We start from the raw sequence: 23651 nt of genomic DNA on the forward strand, positions 1-23651 counted from the left end.
TATACCTGATATATACAGATTCAGTCTTTTCTGGGTTTCCCCACTCCTGTGATGGGACATAAAATACTTTTCTCATGGTACTCTAACATTGTTATTCCTTATATTTTTATATACAAAAAGGTAGAATTGATGTTTTAAAAAAAACTTCTACCAAAAAAAAATTCAACGCTTAGGTTCACTGAAATATTAAGAATGTGAAAGCACCATCAAAGTATTTTCTTCTAATTTTAGGGAACTGCCCCACCAGAAAACAGCGTTGGAGTTTTTGGTTATATACAGACAGTGCAAGATGCTTTCCCTCCACACATGGGAGAGGTTTTACACCCACTCCCTGAAACAGCTTTCACTCAACGAGAGTTAAGTATGGTTCCGATAAGGTTTTAATGAGCTACTGTAAATGTAATTTAAGCATTTTTATTACCTGTGGTAAGTAATTTTCTGTAGGCAAAATTAGCATAACTGTTCCTTTAGTCTTGTATCATATTCCCACCAGAATCTTGTTCACACTAGCACAAAATGTATTTCCTGTGCAGTACCCCTTCAGCTGTATCCCACCATTACGTGAAATTGTTTGGTTTTGACCTCTAATAGAAGCTGTGGGGAAAAAATACAACGTATTACAGGTAAGACAAGTGTTAATTCTGTCTTTTGCCAGTTAAAATTAATTTTATTTTTGAATTAACTGAATGGAGGAACCAACCAGTAATTACCCTTGCCCACTCCCCTGGACTCCCTGAGGACCCAGGGTACCACCACCTCCAGGCTTACCCACACCTCTAACAGCAGTCACCTACCACGTGAGCAAGGACACAGTCAGAGGCACAGAGGCAGGCACCGGCTGTGCCAGCTCCGCCACTGGCAATTCTCAGACATGTTTAATGAGTATTTAATTTCTCTGAAACCATCATCTATTTCCAGTAAAGATAATCACTTTTTCCTAACTTAGTAACAACTGAAGTTACTACCCACTGAGGTTTTTGAGCCTGCTTTTCCTTCCCCTGCCATGAAAAACTTGTTAGTGCTTTGATTTTCTGCAGTCCAGGCAGATGAGCAAAAGTAGCTGACACAGAGAGAGCTGTTTCAAAGAACAAATAGGCTCTCGGGCTGATGGCGGATCTGTAAACTTTTGCACAAAGAGAAGCAGAAAAAAAAGGAGAGGTGGAGATCTCCTTTTAAGCGGAGAGACCTCCTTTCCTTAAATTCCCAGACAGTCTAAGAGAAGCACCATACATGAGCTTGTAAACACTCAACCCACAACCACAGATACAAAAGGAACTTCAGCAAACTTGCATCTTTACTTAGTAAGATAAATCAATGTCATTTTTTTCAGACACCACCAAAGAAAAATAAATGCACTACTTGATTTTAAGGAAAAGCTTTATTTTAGTTTATAGGCTTGTTTGTATTAAAAACTATTACTTCAAAATCAAATTCACATAAAACTCGGCATGTAAATAAACTGAAGTTATCATTGGTCAAGATCCGTTTCTGAAAGACAAGGGCTCTGAATTATGTTTTAACAACCTTCTGTGGCAACAGATAAAACTGGGATGGCAGTAGCATCTCCTAGTTTACAGGCTGCGGAGTTAAACTGCCCCCCCTTCAGCAGATTTTAAAACATCAACTGCAAACGAGTGCAGCAAAATGATTGCTCTATTTCCTACTAATCCATCGAGCAACCACTGAAAAAAGTATCCCAGTTTAATCTGCCACTTCACAGGGTAAGTGCTCTCCAGTGTTGTTACCGATGCAGGCACTGCTATTTTCTTTCAGGAATCAAAGTACTTGTCTTAAAACATTTTCCTTACAACACCAACATACAGATTTTCAGAGGAGACTGTCACAATCAAGCTACATTATATACACTTCAAATGTACAGTTATCTTTAAAAAATGCCCGTGTACAAAATAGACTGCTCTTTTATTTAAAAAATCATGTGCTAGATTTCAATTACATCAACATTTTAAAAGAACTGAAAATAATTGATGAATAATAGCAACATTCCAATTTATTAGGAACCTTCCTGCAGCAAGCATAGAGGTACCTGTTCTGTATTTAAGATTCTAATAAGCTTTTTTGGACTACTTGTGCTATAAACCTCAGGTATGAAGTATGTGAAAAGCTCTCAGTTGTGACGACAGAATAAAAGCTAGTTAATTAATGCAAGATTATTTCAGTAAAATATAAAATTATTCTACTCATGAAGTAAATACTGCAAGGGCATCTGATTTACAGCCAGTTAGACAAAGAATACACCTACTGACTAGAACACATACATTAGTTAAAAAAACAAATATATACAAAAATATATTAGAAAGTGGTTGAGTTTAACCACAGGCTCATGTAAAAAAATGTTGTTTTAAATAGCAATAGCAAAAAAATAGCTGTTTTCTCTATCTGCAACAGTACAAAAGGCAAAACCTACATATGAGGTAGCAATGCCAAATTAAAAAACACACTTTGGATTGAGGAGTATTTCCAAAATTTTCATAGCATATCTGTCAATACAAATATTTAAATGAACACTTCAATTGTTTCAAGAATCAATACATTAATTTACAAAAACCTTATTCAATGAACATTTTAAAAACAAATTACTGGAAATTGATTTAGTCACTGATTTCTCCTGTTTCTAAAAAAGCTATCGCATTTTCAAATCCAAACACTGTACAGCAAAAACGTGGAGGCTTTATCATACACACTCGGCAAACGCTATGGTACATTAAGACACAATTTACAAAGATCAGAATAAGCCAACTGTGGTCATTTTATTCTTTTCTGTCAAATACACATACACTGCACCTTTTGCTACCCCATGTTCAATGCCAGATGCAGGATTAAGGTTCGCTACTCATTCCACAGCTCTGCTCACAGCTGAAACAAGTGTTTGTATCATCTACCTTCAGGAGTCTGAGCTAGAAGCGTGGCTTCTCTCTAGGGTCAGGAGCACGGCCAGGTGGCAGCTCGGAGTCCCCCTTGGTCTGTGCCAAAACTGCCTCAAGAATGTGGGGACGGGATGGGAGTTGTGCCCCTTCACTTCTCCTTCTGATCCTTTGTCCCTCCTGCAGGTGCAGGGCAGGATGGGCAGCCTGAGCCTCCCTGACCAAAAAAATCCCATTAATGAAAAGCCAGGAGGGGGCCAACCACCCAGCTGAGCTGTGCCAGCTCTGGGCCCAGGGCTGCAGGGCACTGCCAGTGCCACGGGGCCCTTATGTGGGTCAAATCCTCTGCTTCCAGCTCCACTGATCAAAAAGACCCTGCTGCTCCTCCAATTCAGGCAACTAAGTCAGACATCTGAAGTTAGATGGTACAAGTAACACCAAAAAATGAACTGGATGGAATTTCTGTAATTACTGTATTAAGAAAATAATATACTTTACATCACAGTGCTTAATTAAATGCAATAAAAAAATGTAAACTCAGGATTCTAATTAGGGCTCCAAGACTTTTTAAAATTCACAATTTTTAAAAATTGAAGTCACAGACAGTCAGTTCACATAACTCACATATTTAATATTAGTTGTAAATACCTGTTGATGCACTCCATTGTTTGGTCACTTTTTTTTTTTTTAAAAGCCTAAGTAACAAATAGACCAAGTGCAAAGGTAAGAGGTATATTTTTATTTGCAAAGAAACTAACTTTAGAAGTAATTTGCAAATCAGGCATCTAGAGTGCTTTAGTAGATGTAAGGAAATATGCGATATGGTACACGCTGACAATACCTTTCCCATGCCAAGCCATATTTTTGCTTACAATGATGTTCATCACGAGCTTCTCGATGAACAAGCAAGCAGATGAAATATATCACATAGAAATATGGTAAAATGTGATTAAAACCTGTAGAATAAAGTGAGAAAGTCACTTTAGATACAGCAAAAATATCTAGAAATGTTAGCTATTAACAACATGCACTAAACTGCCGATATATCCTTGTTATGGACTGAAGCATCTTACACTTGTATTGTAAAGCATCAAATACACAATAGAATAGTACAAAAATTGTGTGATATGTTTACATGCAGATAGGAAGAGACAAACAAAAAACCAAACAATAATCTTTAAAACTCAGAGTCTCAAAATCTACCAACTTCACTCTCAATGCATGCAAAGCTGGCACTTAAAATTTTAAGTTCTTTAGCTATCAAAACCAGAAAAATAGTTAAACCTCTGCAGCACAAGTTGCCCCACACAAGCCCCACAAGGTCTTCTCTATTTTGGCTGTAGATGGTAACTGTAGCTTTGCTCAACACACTGCTTGACTTGTGGATGAAAAACTGACTATGAGCCGGCATCATGCACTCAACAGCCCAGAAAGCCAACTGTATCCTGGGCTGCATCAAGAGAAGCGTGACCAGCAGGTCGAGGGAGGGGATTCTCCCCCTCTACTCCGCTCTTGTGAGACCCCACCTGCAGTGCTGTGTCCAGCTCTGGGGCCCCCAACATAAGAAGGACATGGACCTGTTGGAGCGGGTCCAGAGGAGGCCACAAAGATGATCAGAGAGATGGAACACCTCCCTTATGAGGACAGGCTGAGAGAGTTGGGGTTGTTCAGCCTGGAGAAGAGAAGGCTCCAGGGACACCTTATTGCAGCTTTTCAATACTTTAAGGGAGCTTATAAGAAAGATGGGGACAGACCATATAGGGCCTGTAGCAACAGGACAAAGGCTAATGGTTATAAACTAAGAGGGTAGATTCAGACTAGATATAAGGAAGAAATTTTTTACAAGGGTGCTGAAATCTGGAACAGGTTGTCCAGAGAGGTGGTAGATGCCCCCTCCCTGGAAACATCTGAGATGTGGTCATACAGGGCTCTGAGCAACCTGATCTAGTTGAAGATGTCCCTGCTCACTGCAGGGGGGCTGCACTGGATGACATTTAAAGGTCCCTTCCAACCCAAACCATTCTATGATTCTGTGATCCACTCCCACCCATCCTCACCCCACACACAGCTATTACAGTGCCAACAGAAGATTCGAGTCCCACATTTTCATGGCAGGAAGCCTCTTCCAGGATACTGTTCAAAAATGTATATGCTAATCTAGTATTGTCTACTTTCAATTCAAATTCAAAATAAAATTAACCCCTGGAGGAGCACCTGAACTCCAGCATCCTCTCTCAGCTGATGCTCCTGGTCAGGGCATTAAGCACTTGGTGACAAAGTCCCACTTTGTCAAAACTCTGTGTCCCACAGTCTGCAAAAGCCAGACTGTGCCATGGGGTGCAGAGCAGTTCGGCCTCAGAATAACATCTGTCATGCTCATTTCTGAGCTTTTATAGAAGAGAAACTCCTTCAGGCAAGGGAGGAGCCCAAAGCCATTTTTCAGACTTGAATAAGAGGGGGCAGGACTACCATGATCAGATGTATTTTCTGAAACTCTCACTGCTCTTCCTAAGCTCTTGCAAAAGCCCATTGGACAAAAGGCTCCCTAATTTCTTCCAAGTGTAAATTTCATGAAAACTGGGAAGTATTTGTTAACAAAAACTGAAATACAATTCCACTCCTTTGCATTTGATGACTTTTTTTTTTTTTAAATGTATTTTGCTTAAAGTCCATCCCTGTATGTGGTAGCCTTTGTCTCCAAGCAAACTCCCAGTTTTTGGGAACTCCCTTTGAAAACACCATAGCACAGCCACTAGCAAAAAAAATGTAAGGAACAACTCATTAGCAAGCAACCCCCATCGCTACTGAATGATGAAGTGTCAGAAAGAAGAGTCAAATCTACAGTGAGCTATAAAGGATAAGATGTAAGAGAAAACAAGTGTTGCATTAAGCTTACAACACAGAAAGTTGCCATTCAATTAATTACAGGTTTTAGTACCTACCTCAAATAATTATCACTTTGCATTTCAAACCCAGTCAGATGCCAAAATATACAAGCATTTTTGATAAAATCCACTTTAGTTTCAGGAACTTACCACATGGTAGGGACCACGCGAGAGCCATGATGATGTCACCGAGATAATTAGGATGACGAACAAAACCCCACCAACCCGTGACAAGAAGCCCTTTTCCAGTTGCAGTGGGTATAAATTTCAGATCTGTGAATAGAGTATTGTAGTCAATACAACAATTGAAATGTGTATTTAAATAGTACAAAGAGACATTGTATAGCAATTGAACAAATAAGAAAATGCACTTACAGGCCAATTTGGGATCTGCCGGATTCCTTCGGAAATTATTTTTCTGAGAATTTGCACTACGGAATATGTAATAGCCAATACCTGAAAACAGATATTAATTTATTTTGCATTTTCAGTATTTTCCAGTTTCCTCTCCTTCAACAAAAGCACTCACATGCTCTCTGCCACTCTTACTACCTCAAAGTCTTTTCCTCAGAGAGGTAACCGATACTCTCCAGTTCTCAGAGCTCTAACAAGACAGAAATGCTATTGGAAACCTGCGTTCTATATGCTCTTACACATTACTGACTAACTTTTATAATTTTGGAGGTTTATTTTCACACTGACTATTACATTTATATCTGACTTATAGTTTGTTAATGTAACATTGAGTTTGAAACACGTATAAGGCGATGTGCTGCGGTTTGTAAGATTATAGCTCTATTAGCAGCCCAGTATTTTGTTACAGTGCCTATCCATAAACTGATGAACTATTTGCAAGTTCACGATATTAAAAGAACCAGACAATGAAGTATTATCTCAGTTTGAAATTAATTTCCCCCATCATTTTCACAAGGCAGCTTAAATTTGCTTTTTCTGAGGCTGAACTGAAAAAACATGATCACAATATATTTTAAATAAAGATTTAAAAAAAAGAAAAAAATTAACTGAAAATTAAAAAAAGATGTTGCATTTCTCAGGACTGCACATACTAAGTTGTACACCTGCATATTCTTTCCAAGTGTTTAAACTCTTTGTCGTTTCTACAAAAAAATTTTTCTCTTACGTTTACTACTTCGATAAAAGGGACAAACTACAAGGCCATATTGGTGCAAATTTAAGGTCCCCTAAAGATGCAAGATCATTCTTCAAAGCACTTGACGAGTAAAAAGATGTTTTCCATTGACGTGAGTTTGTAACTACGGGCATCGGGGAAAGAGATGCAAATCATTAAACAACAAAACCTCTTTTTCCCTAGGTTCAGTAAGTCGATTGTTGGCCATGCTTTCTTATAAAAACAAGTCTGTCACTCAGACTGACTTTAAAAAGCATCTGCTACACTTCATTCAAAATGTTTTAAGTCACTTCTGCAACTCCAGACAGCATCCATTTAAAGATGCCTCTTAACAGAAGAATTATGTGTCCAGAGCCTCATTTATCCTTCATTTAATAAAATGAAAAATTTTTATATTCTTTGTATTAAACAGTACCCAGACACACACTTCCACCAGCTGTGGTAATACAGAAAATACAATCCCTGCATCTCAGCTAAAGCTTCACCTCACAACTGAAGGAAACAAAAATCAGCACTGCATTGTTACTACCAGTAACAGTAACTTTTACTATAACTTACAGTTCAGAATAGTAATTGCAGCAGCAACAGGCCAAGAAATTGCAGTAGGATGACCAACTAAATAGAAGGCCTGCAGACTGTAGACAAATGGAACCCACACCAAATCTCCGAATGCTAGCATGAATCCAAATCCATCATGGGTAATATCCATTGTAGTCAAAATAGCTTCCTAGAAACAAGGAGGAAGGAATTTAGAATTTACAAAGCTTCATTCATTTAACATTGGAATTAGAGATGGTAACAGTTTAATATGACTGTCATTTACCTCATTCCAAAGAGCATCCACCACATACAGAAGCTGAAAGCTGTTCACAAGTATCATTGACAGCGATGGCATACTTTGATTGTGTATCTTCATCTCAGCCAAGAGCATTGCCAAGTTTATAACAACCTAGTTTAGAAAATATTTCATTAGAAGTTTTCCTTGTAAAAGAAAGTGGTCTTTTCTATCATACTATAGAACATTTTAATACAGATGTTTTTGACCAATGTTTAAGTAAAAAAACCCAAACACCTATGTCACAAGCCAAAGTTTGCAACTAACTACATTTCTGAAGCTGTATTCTGAATGAATAATTCAAGAAGGGTTTTCATTTCCCACAAAGCAAAGAAGCTAGAAAGTAGAAGTTAAAAAGTGAATAAAAATGGTCATCAAAAATCTGGCAACATGAAACTGTAAGCGCTTCTCTCCTGCTTATAAATACATATTGTATCCTTAATACCAATTTTTATATATATAAAATAATCCATTTGTGTAATATTTAAGCAAATAAAATAACTAAGACAACTGACTCACCCAGCCCATTAATCCTGGACGCAACTCACAGAAGTATTTGAGGTCAAAACTGCCAATACGAGGGTTTAATTCATGTCCAGTAAAAAAATCATAAATAAAATAGCCTGCAGATAAGACATAAGTTGTTGTTAGCAATACTCTTCCTTTTATCTGTCACTACACTCCTCGCCATAAAGAAGTTCCCACTTTCTACTAAAGTTCTCTCATAATAAATAAAAAAATCCTTTAGATTGGCAAGAAAAATGTGACAGTATATGCAAATATAAAGCAAAACCCACATGGTTTATATTCTGAGAGGCCCAAATATTTTATTTATTAGGAGGACTACACACTTTAGAAGTTACTGTAGGCTCATTTCTCCTTGACACTTGTTCCTTCTTTATTTTCAGCCTGATCCTGAAGCTCACATCACAGTTTCCATGAACATGATCTTATGGTATTAATTAATTCTACTTTTCCTCCCACTTCATTGCTCTTCTCTGGGAGCAAAAGTTCCTTTAGCTGTAACAATTACCTCTCCACCAAAAGAGATGGACAAGAAGGAAATACATGGACTACAAGATATCCTGCATCAAGTTAACAATAGCAAGCACTTTGCAGAACAGTTACTGAATGCTACTATGCCACTTACAGAGGCTAGAACTGCACTTTTCAAAGAAAAAACAATTTATGATCATTTATTATTTCCCTTCACACACATACATGCTGCACTGACAAAGGAACAGAGGATATTTGAATACTTCATTTTAATACATGAAATGTTCTGTCTATAAACTCCCTTCCTTCATCACCCTATGATAATTTTTTAAAGCAGCGTGTTTAATATTTAATGCTGATCGACTTCTTTGTCCTACAAAAACATATGCATGTAATTGATACTTTCTAGGTAGGCAGTCTCATGACTGAATCAAAATTTGTTTTGAAAACTCAATTCAGCTAACTAGATTTAAAAGTGCACAGCAAAAGTTTAGAAACACACTGTAATTTAAAGTTCTGTACCAGACTTCCCACTGCCAAAACATCTAGATTTTTCAGTTTTTCTTTCCATACTGTTTCAGGAAAAGGCCCACCAGCAAGGGCACTATGAAGCAAACTAGACAAGCCTCTTGAACAAATGCTCAAAACAGAAAGGAAGGAACTGTCCTCTCATCACTAGAGGACCAGAACAGCCAAGATATTTTTGTGTAAGCTATTCAAGATAATCCAACTAAATTTTTAAACATTTTAGAGTATCTGAGTGTGAACAAACAATTGCTAGTAAAAGTCACAGTATTATAATAACCAGCTCTAAACCTGGCCTTTAATTCATAAAAATGAAACTGTAGCAAACAGTTGGAAAAAAATCATCCAAAATACTTATAACTCACCAGAATTTCCACCTGGTGCCAGCTCTTCCTCAGGTGCCTTCAGGGACCGAATATACAGATAAATGCTCAACCCCATAGAAAAAACTGCAGCTGACACTGCAAACTGCATGAAGTGATCATACAAATAATGAAGTTCAAATTGAAAGTATAATAAAGTTCCAACAGCTGCAGCAGTCAAAATAAAAGCATAAAACCCTAAAGGATGTAAAAGAAAAACATATTAGCCAAAATAAAAAGCATTCTAGTAGAACCTACCCAGAAATGCCTTTCTGCGTTTTCACTTCTTCAAAGATTTGTCTATATTCCAATAATGTCTTCACATCCCACGGTCTTGAAGGTCAACATTCTGGCGCACAGCAATATATCCAAGACATTCTATCTATGCCCTGAAATTTCCTGTGCTCCTCATCAAAACGACAAGAGGCAGGAACACTCTGAGCACTCCTCCATTTTTTACAACAACATAGGATCCGGTTTCAGATTTTAGTGGAAAAATGGACACTGACACTACTACTGGATAATGATAGCAGGTCACAAAATCTTATCTGTGGGACAGCTCAGATAACCTTATTTTCTTCTACGAGTTATATTCACATATACCTTGATACAGATAGCAGTAATTAAAGTACTGAAATAACATAAAACTTTTGTATTTTGAGTGTATAAAATCACATAGAATGGAATAATATCCAAATACAAGCAGGCAGTTCTATACAGCTCTCACCTAAGTACCTTCCATGACCCCTTTCAGAGGGTCACAACGGTTGAGGTTAGAAGGGACCTCTGGAGCTCATCTAGCCCAAGGCCCCTGCTGAAGCAGGGCCACCTTACAGCTGGTTGCCCAGGACCCCATCCACAGAGCTTTTGAGTATCTCCAAGGATGGAGACTCCACAACTTCTCTGGGCAACATGTGCTCAGTTACCCTTAGAATAAAAAACTGTTTCCTGATGTTCACATGCAAGCTCCTACATTTCTGTTTGTGCCCACTGCCTCTTGTCCTGACACTGGTCATCTTCCTTTCCTCAAGAAGGCTTTCAAAGTTGCTTTGAGAATCAGCCTTTGAAGCAGCAAGAAGACTGGTTCTCTTTTCTTTCTTTCTTTTTTTTTTTTTTTTCCCCTTTTTTTAAAATTTTTTTTTCCTTTCTGAATCATCCAAATCATGTAGCTTATTTCCTCCCTTCATCAGAACACAGAAAAAAATTGCAGGACTATGCCCATACTAAAGGCAGAAGTCCAAAACCAAAAAAGTTATGAAGCAGTCTTAATATGACTCGCTTCCACAGGATGTAATTCACTCTGCTTCTATGATTTACAGCCCTATTCCCACTTTAACATGGTGCATCTTACCAGACCATGACAAAACCCCACTCAAGTTTTTTAATATAACATTGGGATTCCACTATCACCAGATAGTGTCCTTGAACTGACTAAGCAATCAAAGAGGTAGTCTGGAATACCTGCAAGGCAAAGTACACTTTTCTATTTAAGCCTGAAAAAGTAGGACTGCTGAAATATGTTAAATCATGCTCTAAACCTAGATGAGAAATTTGCCTTATTCATAGGAAGTGAAATCAGATCTAAATAAGGACTCAAAACTGTTCTTTGCCAGGCAAGAATAAGAACATCTTAAATCAATTACAACACACTTCTTACTAGTCTGTAAATCAGAGACATTCAAGATGATCTAGACACAAGGGATAAGATCTCTTCAGATCACTCCTGAACATCTCCCCTGGAGCAACAGTCCTTATTACACAAGCAATACCAACACTTCCGATAGGCAACTGCCCGTTTAGCAATTATGCAAGGAATTTGACAGGAGTCACCAGTCACAACTGGATGCAGACCAGATGCACTGTACAGGGTAATGTCTTGCTCTTGGGGCAGTTAGCTCCTGTTCATTACTAACCTTCTTCCAAGAAAAGGCTCATCCTATTTTATGGGAGATTTACAACAGATACCTAGTTTGACCACAGAGTTTATCTTTCAACATTTGTATCTTATGGTACTGAGCACTGCAAATCAGATAGCTGTATCGAATTTGAGAATAAGCAACTGCTTACCATTTATCCGGTACTGCAGTTTCCTTCCATTTGAAAGAGGCAAGCCTTCTACAACCTAGGAAGAATAACATACTGGTGTTTCAACAAAGTACTTTCTGGGGGCACTGGCAGGGGAGGGAAATCAGGCACATCTCTGCCACAAAGACATTGCATCAAGGTATACTTTGGATATCAAAAGAAAAAATATCAAATAAAAACATTAAAAAACCCAATCTCTTCCTAAGCAGCCTCAAGAAAACAGAACAGCTCCAATCACTGTAAACATGTATAGCAATAGAACAACAGGACTGAACAATCTATTTATTAGTGTTCTTTCAGAATCTGTCAGTATTCCTCAAGTCACACAAAGAGGGAAACAGAGCATTTGCCTGATTATACATAGGGCTAGAAAGTGAAGATTACACTCCAAAACACTGGGTATCAAGAACAAACTGAGTATCACAGTTTGTTGATTTAGAAGTCAGATGTCTGAAATTCTTCTAGAATTCTATCAAGCAAATTTTATCCATGCTTTGATTTGAACTCCTGTATAATGTCTTCTGCCTTTTCTACTTTAGGACTGTGAAATGCACAGCCATTAAATTCTTAACAAACTGTGCTATTATGTTAAGCTTACAGAAATCTGCAGTAGCCATATTCCAGCTTAATATGGAAAACACTCATTTGCTTTCGAATTAACTGCATTAAGAACTTACCCTAACTTCCAGCCTAATGCACAAATTAATTATCCATGAAGACCCAATTGCTACAGAACAGCTTACCTTTCCAATTGGTAGCAAGTAAAACAGAGCTTGAAGGAAAAACCACAGAAGAAAAACACCAAACACCCTAGCCTCCCAAAGACTTTCAAGTGCTGGGAGAGGAGGAGGGAAGTTCAGAAGACTGGGGTCATCCTGTTTGCACATCAACAGCAAGTAGAATACAGTAGCAGGCAGGAAAAATATCAGCATGAAGGTCCCTGTAAACAGGCATCATGCCATATTAGAAGATAAACATAGAAAATAAAAAAACCTAGTTTCAATCCCACTAATAAAGCTTGATATTAACTTCAGTAACAAAGAAGAGGTTGTCACTATCTATTCCTGAAGCAAGACAGCAGCAATCCCCCAGTGACATAATGGGACACAGAGACATTCTTCTCACTCCCATACGAGGTCATAGAACCAAACTGAAGGATCACACCCACTGCATCCCTTTAACACTGTTCAAAACACTGTATAAAGAATACTTTACTGTTGAGTTCAAAGCACCTAGGTTTTGAAAACGTAAAAACTTTGCTAGTTACTACTTAAATTTAATTTGGAAATATTTAAATCTCACTGTGCAAAGGAAGGCTCAAGATCTTCACTATATTTCACAAAGAGAACCAAGTTTAATAACGGTTCTTTGACTGCCACCAATACCAGTGCAGACTGCATGAAGCACTGTCATATGATTCTGTATTCTGCAACCAGCGTCCAAAAACTGGAAAAACAGTTCTTGACATGACAGTATGATCAATAAGTAAAACCCACAAAAGTACTCATTTTCAACTATTACAATTTGAAAGCATACCAATTCTTCCACCAAACTCTAGCTCTTTTGGTTTTGATGATGCTTTCTCAATTGTTTTTATTGCCTCCAAAATCTTTTTCTCCGAATATATCTCTTCTTTTTTCTTTTCTTCTTTTCTGGGACGCAAGCTGTACTGTTCAAGCACACGCTCCATGTCCAGGTCTGGTTTCAACTTTTGCTGTTAATGAGTAAGAAGAATTTACTAAAAAAATCCCAGTGCTTTTACCTTGTTTTACTCCAGTATTTTTTATTTAGGACATTATTCACTATAAAACACGAATATACAATGCATTCTACTTCTATACAGTACTTTAAGTTTATGTATTTATATGAAGAGACTGCTAAAATGAGTTTCGTGATCACTCAGGCCATGATTACATATCAGCAGCAGTTCTAGTACAGGTCATCTAGTCCCACCCTCCTCCCTGCCATAACTCTGTGCCTTAGCTAACAATCAGGACCGAAGAATTGATTTGGCTTAAAAAAAAAAAATAATCACTTTTTATGGCCAAACATTCACACTGTAAAAGCATGGGAATGAACCCAAGTAATCAGTGAAGGTTTGATGGAAAAACAAACAAGAAAAATGAATGTTATGCAGCTCTAGTACTCTTCCCTTCTGACAACTTCATCTCACTCTCCCCTGAACTTAGTTAGCTGAACAGTTTTATGGTGCATTCTGTTGCTCCCTGATTATTGTATTGCCCTTTTCTAGGGATTTCTGAGAAAGCGAAGTTAGAATGTGACATAAAACTAAAGAGTGAATACAATGTTCATACCTCCAAGATCACGCAGGCTGTGTCATTTTTTTCTGTACTTTCAGGTTCACCATTGTACCTTCTGGTATTATTCTCACTCGGTTTCTGGTTAAAAGAAAAAACCTAGGTTTAGCTTTCTGAAAATAACAGCTGCATTAAGTGTAAGTATATAATGAATAACTAAGAACACTAACTATCTAGGTTTTTTTCAACTGCAACTGCTCCAGTTTTCTCCACAGGAAAACAAGTGGGTTCAATATCCAAAGCATCAGCTCATAAATAAGGGAAGAAAACCCATTTAAGAAAAGGAAAAGGTTACGCTTTTTTTAATTAACAGTGAAATTAAGAGAGAATACAGCTTCCAAGTTATTTTTAACTCATCATTAGGAACTGCCAAGTACAAAATACATGTCTATTTAGTAATTCTATTAGGAAAGCAGAGGAAATTTCAGTGTCCTATACATGACACCGATCTGCAGGACTGAAAGTTTGGTTTTCCATTAAATACCTAAGAAATAAATTCTCTTACAAAAATTCTTTTAATGAGTCTAGCTTACACAACTCTGGGAAGACACAACTCATTTGTTTTGGTTTATTTCAACTTAAGCTTTGTTGAAAAGGACCAGACCATTCCAGTCATACAAAAACCAATAGATCAATCCTTCTCCTCACTTAGAAGCCAGGAGAAAAACACCAAAGATATTTTAGCCTTTTTGTCCAAAGTAAAGTGTAGCTGCTGCCTACAAACTACTTAAAATGAACATATGGTCCACAGGCTATGCACTAGGTCACACAGCAAAACAAAAACCACAGCAATTTCAGTGCCAAAAAATGCTTTTAGTAGTAGCAATTTAGTAAACTTAACCTATCTATTTAGTTTGGATTGGTCTGGTTTAATTTAGCTGAAACCTAACTAAAACCCATCTATTTTCAATAGATAAGCAGAAGGTATTTCCAAGTCAAGGGACTGTGTCTCAGACAAGTATCACTTGAAGCTATCTCAGAGCACAAGAAATTCTGTTTGTCTCTTAATAGAGAAATATCACCTCTACTATGCTTCACTTACAGAACACCAGAAACATTTTTAGTACTCAATATAACCTTCACAAAAAGGCCAAGAATAAACATGATAAATTTCAGCTAAAAAACCAGGTATTTGATAAACTTACAAATCCTTACAGGATAGTTTTTATAATGAAAACAATTCTGCAATACTATCAATCAGCAAGGCCATATGTATATGTGTATATATACTTATTCCACACTTGAATTCTGCAGCAATTCTCCCACTGAAGCTTCACATTTTCCACTACTATTTTAATGAACTGTATATGAAGACAGAACTAATTTTATTTCAAATTCTAGTACCTACCTGCTGTGTATTGATCAATACATCTTAAAAGTAGGCTAGCTTCCTTTGACCCATTTCACAAGCGGGAGTACCCGGCTAACAACGACTTCAGTATTAAAATATTCAGGAATTCGCATTTGTTTGAATTCTGAGAACTTCACTGTACCACCAAATTCAAATGGAACTTGTCAACATGTTTACATTTCAAGAATTTCCTCACAACTTGGCAAGCTAGAAAGCCTATTTTTCAAAGAAAAAAAGGCAGTTCTGAGATACACCTTTGCAGGTAATTATGTTGTTCGGGTGTGCTGATTTTGGCTGGGATAGAGTTAATTTTCTCCATAGTAGCTAGTATGGGGCTGTGCTTTGGATTTGTGCTGCAACCAGTGTTGATAATTCAGGGATGTTTTTGCTATTGCTGAGCAGTGCTTACACAGAGTCAAGGCCTTTTCTGCTTCTCACCCCACCCCGCTAGCGAGCGGGCTGGGGGTGCACAAGGAGCTGGGAGGGGACACAGCCAGAACAGCCGACCCCAACTGACCCCAGGGATGTCCCACACCATATGGCCTCACGCTCAGCACAAAACTGGGGGAAGCAGGAGGGGGGGGACATTCGGAGTGATGGCATCTGTCTTCCCAAGTAACGGTTACGCACGATGGAGCCCTGCTTTCCTGAGGATGGCTGAGCACCTGCCTGCCCATGGGAAGTGGTGAGTGAATTCCTTGCTTTGCTTTGCTTGGGCGTGCAGATTTTGCTTTACCTATTAAACTGTCTTTATCTCAACCCAGGACTTTTCTTTTACCCTTCTGATTCTCTCCCTCATCCCACTGCGGGGCGGGGAGAGTGAGCAAATTGCTGTGTGGTGCTTAGTTGCCAGTTGCCAGCTGGGGTTAAACCATGACATCAGGGAACATGAACTACAGCTAGCTTTTACAATAATAAACCGAGTATGCATAAAAAAAAATATTTTGCAAATAGCAAAAATTTGTTTAAAAAAAAAGTCCAACAAACCCACAAAGATCAAACAAACAAACAAATTAATACCAGTAGAGCTAAGTTGGTTTCCTGAATGATTTTCTTTTTGTCATCTTTATGTTCTCTGCTTTGAGAAGAAGAACGACGTCTGCCTTTTGCTGGTCGACCAGGAGATCTAGATCGAGATCTGCTAGTACTTCTTCTGGAGGGAGAACTTGAAGAGGATTGACTCTTCCTGTGCTTGAATGATGATTGTGACTAAAAGAAAGAAAGAGGGGAAGCAAAATCTTATCTTAAATGTTCCAAAGAACAATTTTAGAAACTTGGGGTTTTTTGTGATGAGGACTCTGGCATATAGTTCTACAGAATTCTCTTATTTCCTTTACTGATGCTGTACAAAGGCTGTTAAGAAAGAGCAACTACAGCATACTCATTTTGCTGGTAATACCCAAATAATCCTGGATATGGATGTAAACTATCAATGTGACCAGCAAGCTCTTAAGTGTACTACCCTCTTAAGCCTTTGCATAAATAAATGAATCCTTTCAATTCTTTTCAATTTTAATTATCATTTCAATTACTTAGCTTTATCAATACATTTGGCATATCAATATGCAATGATCTATTTAAGGCAACACAGCTCAGATCAACATTAAAAAACCCCAAGTCAGCTAAATCATTAAATTAGATGTGATAAACATCTCATTTATAAACAGTTTTCCCCAAAAGTACTCAGTTTTATTCTTCTGCAGTCTATGATGCTTATTTTCCCATGTCAAATTTCCACAACACAGCTTTCTTTCTCATAAAGCATCTGTGCCTATGAAAGGTATTTTCTCAGCCTGAGTTTGCTAACCTGCAAGCACAAAGTAAACAAGTTAGGAAGTCTGAAAGTGAAAACGTTTGTCTAGATCAAGGCAGAAACACTTTGTCCCAAAAGAAAAGGTCAATTACAGGGCATGTACACTGCCACCAAAAACTGAAACTACAGTTCACATAAAGACACACAAGTTAGCTTTGAACTTATGCACATTTCGGAACAGACCCTAAAAATCAACTACAGCAAACATTCAAAGCTTTTTGTCTCATGCATTATCATATTTTAAACTTAAATGAAACTTCTATGTAGAGTTTTAAAGGCCTTTATTAGTAACACACAATGAAATAACACAGATATGTATATGAGCACATGCCTTCCTCCTTACATATGACCTGACCCTTTTTCAAAAGTCCCTAATTGTCACAAATAGAGCAAAATACCTTATGAAACCTTTGGGGCCCTAAAACAGTACAAGCTATTCACGTTTTAACTATGTGCTTAAAATGTGCTATTTGTATTTACAGTGATCCTTAACTACATGCTTGCATTTGTTTTCAAATTTTCTTATTTAATGGTGGAAAAAAGGTCAAATTGGTATCAACCCTCTGATGACTAGCTTTATAAGCTACCTAAAATGAATTTTTCATGAACAATCATGCAATGGAGTTCCTGAACAATCAGACTTGTTTTTCCCCAAATGTATCACTGTTTTTTTCAACATAAAGAAAACAATCACGCTTCTTTAAAGACAGGGTCAGCATTCTGAACTACTTCAGATGTCACATAGGAAAAAGCTATTATTTAGCACCCATTCCTTGAAGAATGAAAACTTGCGAAGCGACTATCCAACTATAAATTGTATTTTTATCTACAGCACAAAACCAATAATCTTCCATTAGAAATACTGATAATTATATAAATGTGTACTCACCTTTATATCACTTTCTTTCAACGCAAGTTCAGTCCCATCTTTGTACTTAACAGTATAAAGATGAGAAACATCATCATAACTAGTCACCTGCACTTCATAGTACAGGACACTTCCTGGCCAACGGCCCATCACCACCTCGCCATCAGCAAACCTCCGGTTTGGCATTTTCCAAAAGGAATCCCTAGAAAAGAAATACATCAATACATATGACAGCTAGACATTAGGCCTAATTTTTGCCTACTCTCTTTCCGTATCATTTAGGCTGGAACAGGGAAACTTTAAAGTAAACAACTCTTCACCTTAAATAGGCAAAAAGCTGCCTGGTAAGAAAAAAAGCAATGATCTGTTTTCCAAATCAATAGCAGACAAAATAGTCTTCAAATAGAGCAAAGACTGAAGTTAGATGTTATGAAAAAATGTTCAAATGTTTTAATAGTACATCTAGACCAGTATTCAACCATGATATACAATCTCCATCACCAGAGACCATCAAAACCAGGCAAAGCATATATTTGACCAAAATTACATAATGCAGTTGATCTTATCTAGAGGGGGAAAAAGTAAATCAGATGGTATCTAAGTGTCCTCTAACCCTCTTTTCCTGTGTTTCTACAAAAATTACAGAAATGGTCATTTCTAAATGCTAAAAAAATGTCCCTACTCTATTCAATACACACAGCCACATTACATACTTTCTTCAAATTACTATGCCAAATACTTTAAAGTTAGGAAACACCAGAATGTAAGCTCCTCTCCAAGTTGAATATTTTCTCTTTTTCACCTATTTAGCACACGGCATGTAATGCCTTTTGCAGGAGCCTATAGGAAAACAACATACAGCATCAGAGCAATCACATAATATCCTGAAAAACTAAATTCTATCCCCCTGACTGCACCATGAGGTTTTTACCTGGTAGTAGCAAAACATGGTTTAAATAGCTACCACCCTTGGTCCACCCATACCAGGGTGCTGGGAAAACCACAACTGCAACTTAAAGGAAGTAATGCTTTTAAATGTAAAGCCCTGTGTAACCCTTTGAAAAGTGTCTTGTATTATGGCATTGCCTTCTGAAAATAGGTATCCATAGCAGAAGATACTTTTAACCTGAACTTCTGTGACTCAGGTCTCAGCATATAAAGTGAGGGCATCTTAAAAGTCTATGGTAAAATACATACTAACTTATGTACTATCCCCATCTGTATGATGAATATAGCAACGGGGGGGGGGACGGGACGGACTGGGACGACACAAGACATAATGGGACATGAAACAAACCAGCAAATGTGGGTTTTTTTTCAAAGCATTTTAACTTGCTTGCTATAAATAAGTTGTGAAGCCACACAAAATGAGGTGAAAACAAATATGAAACTCGATACTCATTCATTACACATTAACTAACTTGCAGTGAAAAGTTAGATTCTTTGGCAAAAAACATTGTTAATAGGCAATCACAGACCTTCATAACGCATTGGCAAATGGGGCTAAGTGAGGCTTTTCAATCCACTTTCATTCTGGCATTTCCTGAAGCTGCTGTTAAGATTTTACACCTGTGTAATTCTCCAAATCAAAGAAGAAACCAAAAACTCAGCAAAATTCCCTCATGTGGATTTTACTGCTAATATTCCAAATTGCTTCAGAACAGAAACATCTGGCCGTCTCCTTTACTGTATTGAAGGAGTGAAAAAACTATTACGTTTTATCATTTGGTTTCACTGATACTTCCCAGTTAGAAAAATCATCATAGTTCTAGTCTATGCTTGTAGGCACACACTCTTCCAGTTCATCTGGCTTCTACCTAGTGTTTCTTGTCCCAGTCTCTTGTTACTTTCTTATTCTGTCAGAATTTCCACTTCTCCGATTCTGTTTTATCCCAGTCAGTTTAACCCCCTCAAATTCATAGCCTTGTTTCTTATGACTCCTTGAAATACTATTCCCATATTTTCATTTCAAATTCTTCTCCATTCTCTCCTTACTCCCCCTTTAATTTCTTGGGAGTTTTCTGCCTTTTCTGTCATTCACCAAACTAGTTCCAGTTCGTCTTCACCACCTCTGGGCTCAAGATCTGATCTCAATCCCCATCTCTGTCTCCTTGTCCAGTTTTCTCACCCAGAAGACAGTTCTTTAGGAGATCCACATCTACTACTGCTCTTTCCCCAGTCTCTCGCACAGCTCCAGCTTCTTCCGCCTCTTCCATAAATAGTCTAAACACTGGTCCTCCACCAAGTCCAGTCACAGCTTTCACCAGGTGTCATAACCTGATCTAGGACTTAATTTCCTTTTTGCTGTTGTACTTCCTACGCTCCAGCCAACTGCTTCTTCTCTCAACCTGGAACACCTCAGGCATCATCTGTAAACTCAGCCTGACCAGGACAAAGCTGCCACATCCTAGGACAAAGTTGTGAAAAACAGACTCTTTGGAGTTTTTTGAAAAAGGGAAACAACCTTTCACAAAGTTGTACTAAGGACATGTAAACTGATTTTTACGATTTATAACCATCACTTCAAAATTTAGATATAACTTCATAGGGATAATAAAATGCAAATCTCTGTCAAACTTCAAAACCCAGCATTTTTGTACACAAACACTAAGACAGCCCAAAGAAAAGGTAACCTGATGATTTAAAGACAGAAAGACCTTCCCCTCCTCCAACTTTGTTCTCAGAAGAGCTGAAGTTAGTTTTGAGAAGTTGGAAAATGTGGTTGAAGGACCTGAAGCTAAATCAATGTTATATAATTCAGCCTGAGGTAGATATCAACGATATTAAATTCTAGAATAATAAATGAATTTAAGCAAATGGAAATACTATCCTGTGATTCAAAAGTAATGAACAATCTTATTAATGGAAAGACCTACTTATTTTTCCATTTTTTCTTTAAATATTAAAGCTTAATAATGAGATAAAATATTAAACACTAAAAAAGTGTATATTACTTCTTACCCTATCAAAAATTACCACCTTGTTCTGCACCGCTGTGCCTCCTGTGAGGGAGGTTTGCAATCCTCATTCGAAGTACCCCACTTCAAAAAGCTACACCTTTTAAAGACAGCCTTCATCTGTTCAGATAACAAAAACCATTACTGACATCAAGACAAATAAAGATAGGAAGTCCCTACACACACCCAGTAACTTTCAGGGTATCAACTGGCATCAGCCTAATGTTCGCAGTAGTCTTATACAATCTTTTTAACTCACAGGGCTTCGTAATATATATCCAAGCAACCTCAAATGAGAATTGTTTCATGCAATGAACCCTGTACTGCACAGATACCTGACTGCAAGTATATTCACTTACTCCCAAGATGAAATTTGTGTTTTCTGCACCATGATGATTCTCCTTCAGGAACACAGTCTCTAAGGGATTTTGCACCCTATACCAAGCCAAGACAATTAACACAAAACTCCCTGGAGCCTAAAAGTTGGTCAAGAAGAAAAGTTACTGCTGACTCAATCAAGAACAAAACAATTAAAGAGAAACATGGCAGAGAAACATATTGCCCCATACATCCACTTCTGGTCTTTCTTAATGACCCTCTCACTAGATATGTGGAAAGATATTTCACTCCTGTCAAGAAAATAAGAAGAAAAAGACTGATAGCTTGTAGTCACCAGAAGATTATACCACTTCATCAGAAGTTAGGTGTACAGTTTTAAGAAGAAATAAATTAAAAAAATAATAACCAAAGGTTTCCCTCTTCAGAGAGCAAAGTTCATACACATCTAGTGATTCTACTCACTAATTCTGACATCTCACCACTGGTAGGTAATGTTGTGTATGTCAGAGGAGGGAACCAGTTGAATGCAAGAAAAGAAGAAATGTAGGAAAATAAAGAAAACTGTCAAGGCTAACAAGACACAGCTTCCTACACTGAAAGTTACTACCGAATTCACCAAAGAGACCGAGCTGTCCAGGACCCTTTCAGGACCACCGTTACTCATTCCACATTTCTAGCTCTCTGTCTCCCTAACAGGCGCAGTATTTACCACCGTTCAAGCCTGGCTCGACTAAACTGCCGAATCAGCTTCACCGCTGGTGAACAAAGGTAAACAAAAACCCTGCCAATCCTCAGGCAGGGAAACGAGGCTTCTCCCTTTAAAAAGGCTTTCCACCAGAAGCACTGAGAGCGGATGGAAAGCCTCCGGAACCCCAGCTCCACACGCAGGGCCGCGGCGGCGCCGTGTTGACAGGAAGGGACCCACGTGCCGGGGAAGGGGAGGGGCGAGGCCCGGCCCTCGGCCCAGCCGCGGCCCGGCCCCAGCTGCGGCCCCGCCCCGCCCGCACTCCCAGTCCGGGCCTGGCGCGGAGCCTCGGCCGCGGGGGAAGGGAGGGGCGGCGCCGGACCAGGCCGCCCCTCCGCGCCGCTCCCAGGGCGCGCCCCCGCCACACCGGGTGGCCGCGGCCTCTCCCCGCGCTGGGCCCGGCACCGCCAAGGCCGCTGCGGAGGGGGACGGCGGCGTCCCGAACAAAGCCGGGGAGCCCAGCCCCACACCCCTCCCCCCGCCTCACCCCCAGAGCACAAACAAACGGCCCGGGCAGCGGAAAAAGGCGCCGCTCGCCCGCCCACCGGGAGACAGGCCGGAGCGGGGCCGCGGCCCGACGCCCGCGCGTGGGGGCGGAGAGAGGCGGCGGCGGCGATTGGCCGGAGCGCTCTCCCCCGGGCAGGCCGCGGAGGGGGGTGTGTCCCGGCCCGCGCCTGCCCGGGTGCCGCCATTCCCTTACCTGGCGCCCGCCCCCACCGGGCCGGGCAGGAGGCGCTTCCGCGGAGCAGCGGGAGCCGGGTGCGAGCGCGGGGCTCTCCGCTGAAGGGAACAACCGCCCTGAGCGACGGTAACGGCCGCGTAACGGCCGCGCACCGGTCCGCCTCCACCCCCTCCCCTCGCCCCGCCTCTTCCCGCCCGCCAACCGCGCCTATTGGCCGCGCCGCGCCGTTTGAATCGTGGGTGGCCGCACGCTATTGGCTGCCGCGCGATGGCGCGGGCCTGCCGCCCGAGGCCCGCCGCTTGCCCGCCCCGGTGAGGGGATGAGCGGGACAGCTCGGCCCCCCCTCACGGCCACCGGGGGGGTGATAACGGGGGCGAGCGCGGAGGGGAGGAGACGCTCGGGGAGGGAGAGTGGGGATGAAAGGCCGCAGCCGCGGTCGCCTGAGGCCCGCTGCGCCATCTAGGCCCTACCGCCGGGCGGTAAACAAAAACGGGGGTTTTGTGTACGGAGCACTCGTGGTGTCGCCGCCTGAAGCGCCGCCTGAGGCGGCGAGACCACAAGTGCTCCTACTGTGTCGGAACAATTGCCCGTGCTCCTGGTAGCCGTGTCCCCACTGAGGCTGAAATGTGGTAAAAACACCCTCTCTCTCCAAAAGAAGAAATAAAAAGGCAAAAAAAGCAGCGGTGTGTGGTTACCACTGTCCTTTTGAGGCAACTTTTCCAGAAAGGCCATTCAAGTTCCTGGCAGGTTTTGAAATCAGGAAGTCTAAGCAATACTTCAGCAAGCAGAAGAAAAACAGGTTGTGAAAAAGTTAACGTCATGTGCAGTGAGTTTTAATGTAAAACAAGTTGTTTCAAG

General features: G+C 39.8%; 1 protein-coding gene across 1 annotated transcript; it reads right to left on the bottom strand.

Annotated features, from left to right (window-relative positions):
• Positions 1–1359: 1359 nt before the first annotated feature.
• LBR (lamin B receptor) lies at positions 1360–22977 on the bottom strand. The gene is made up of 14 exons (XM_074863826.1): positions 22812–22977; positions 18092–18272; positions 16410–16598; positions 14036–14119; positions 13257–13434; positions 12464–12660; positions 11703–11757; positions 9639–9833; positions 8272–8375; positions 7741–7866; positions 7476–7644; positions 6143–6223; positions 5918–6040; positions 1360–3838 (listed from the first exon to the last, which is right to left on the bottom strand). The coding sequence occupies exons 2-14, from the start codon at positions 18254–18256 to the stop codon at positions 3678–3680; spliced, it is 1827 nt and encodes a 608-aa protein (XP_074719927.1). The 5' UTR covers positions 18257–18272; positions 22812–22977; the 3' UTR covers positions 1360–3677.
• Positions 22978–23651: the final 674 nt, after the last annotated feature.

The sequence above is a fragment of the Strix uralensis genome, chromosome 3 (assembly GCF_047716275.1).
Source record: "Strix uralensis isolate ZFMK-TIS-50842 chromosome 3, bStrUra1, whole genome shotgun sequence".
NCBI classification, from domain to species: Eukaryota; Metazoa; Chordata; class Aves; order Strigiformes; family Strigidae; genus Strix; species Strix uralensis.

What these genes read in the sequence shown, in the direction of transcription:
- LBR (XM_074863826.1), bottom strand. Translation starts at nt 18,256, where the DNA reads ATGCCAAACCGGAGGTTTGCTGATGGCGAGGTGGTGATGGGCCGTTGG. An exon ending in CAGCCTGCGTGATCTTGGAG is followed by an intron (nt 13,435 to 14,035) that starts GTATGAACATTG and finishes ACTCATTAACAG; the next exon opens with CAAAAGTTGAAACCAGACCT. An exon ending in GTCCAGGATTAATGGGCTGG is followed by an intron (nt 7,867 to 8,271) that starts GTGAGTCAGTTG and finishes TTTCTAAACTAG; the next exon opens with GTTGTTATAAACTTGGCAAT.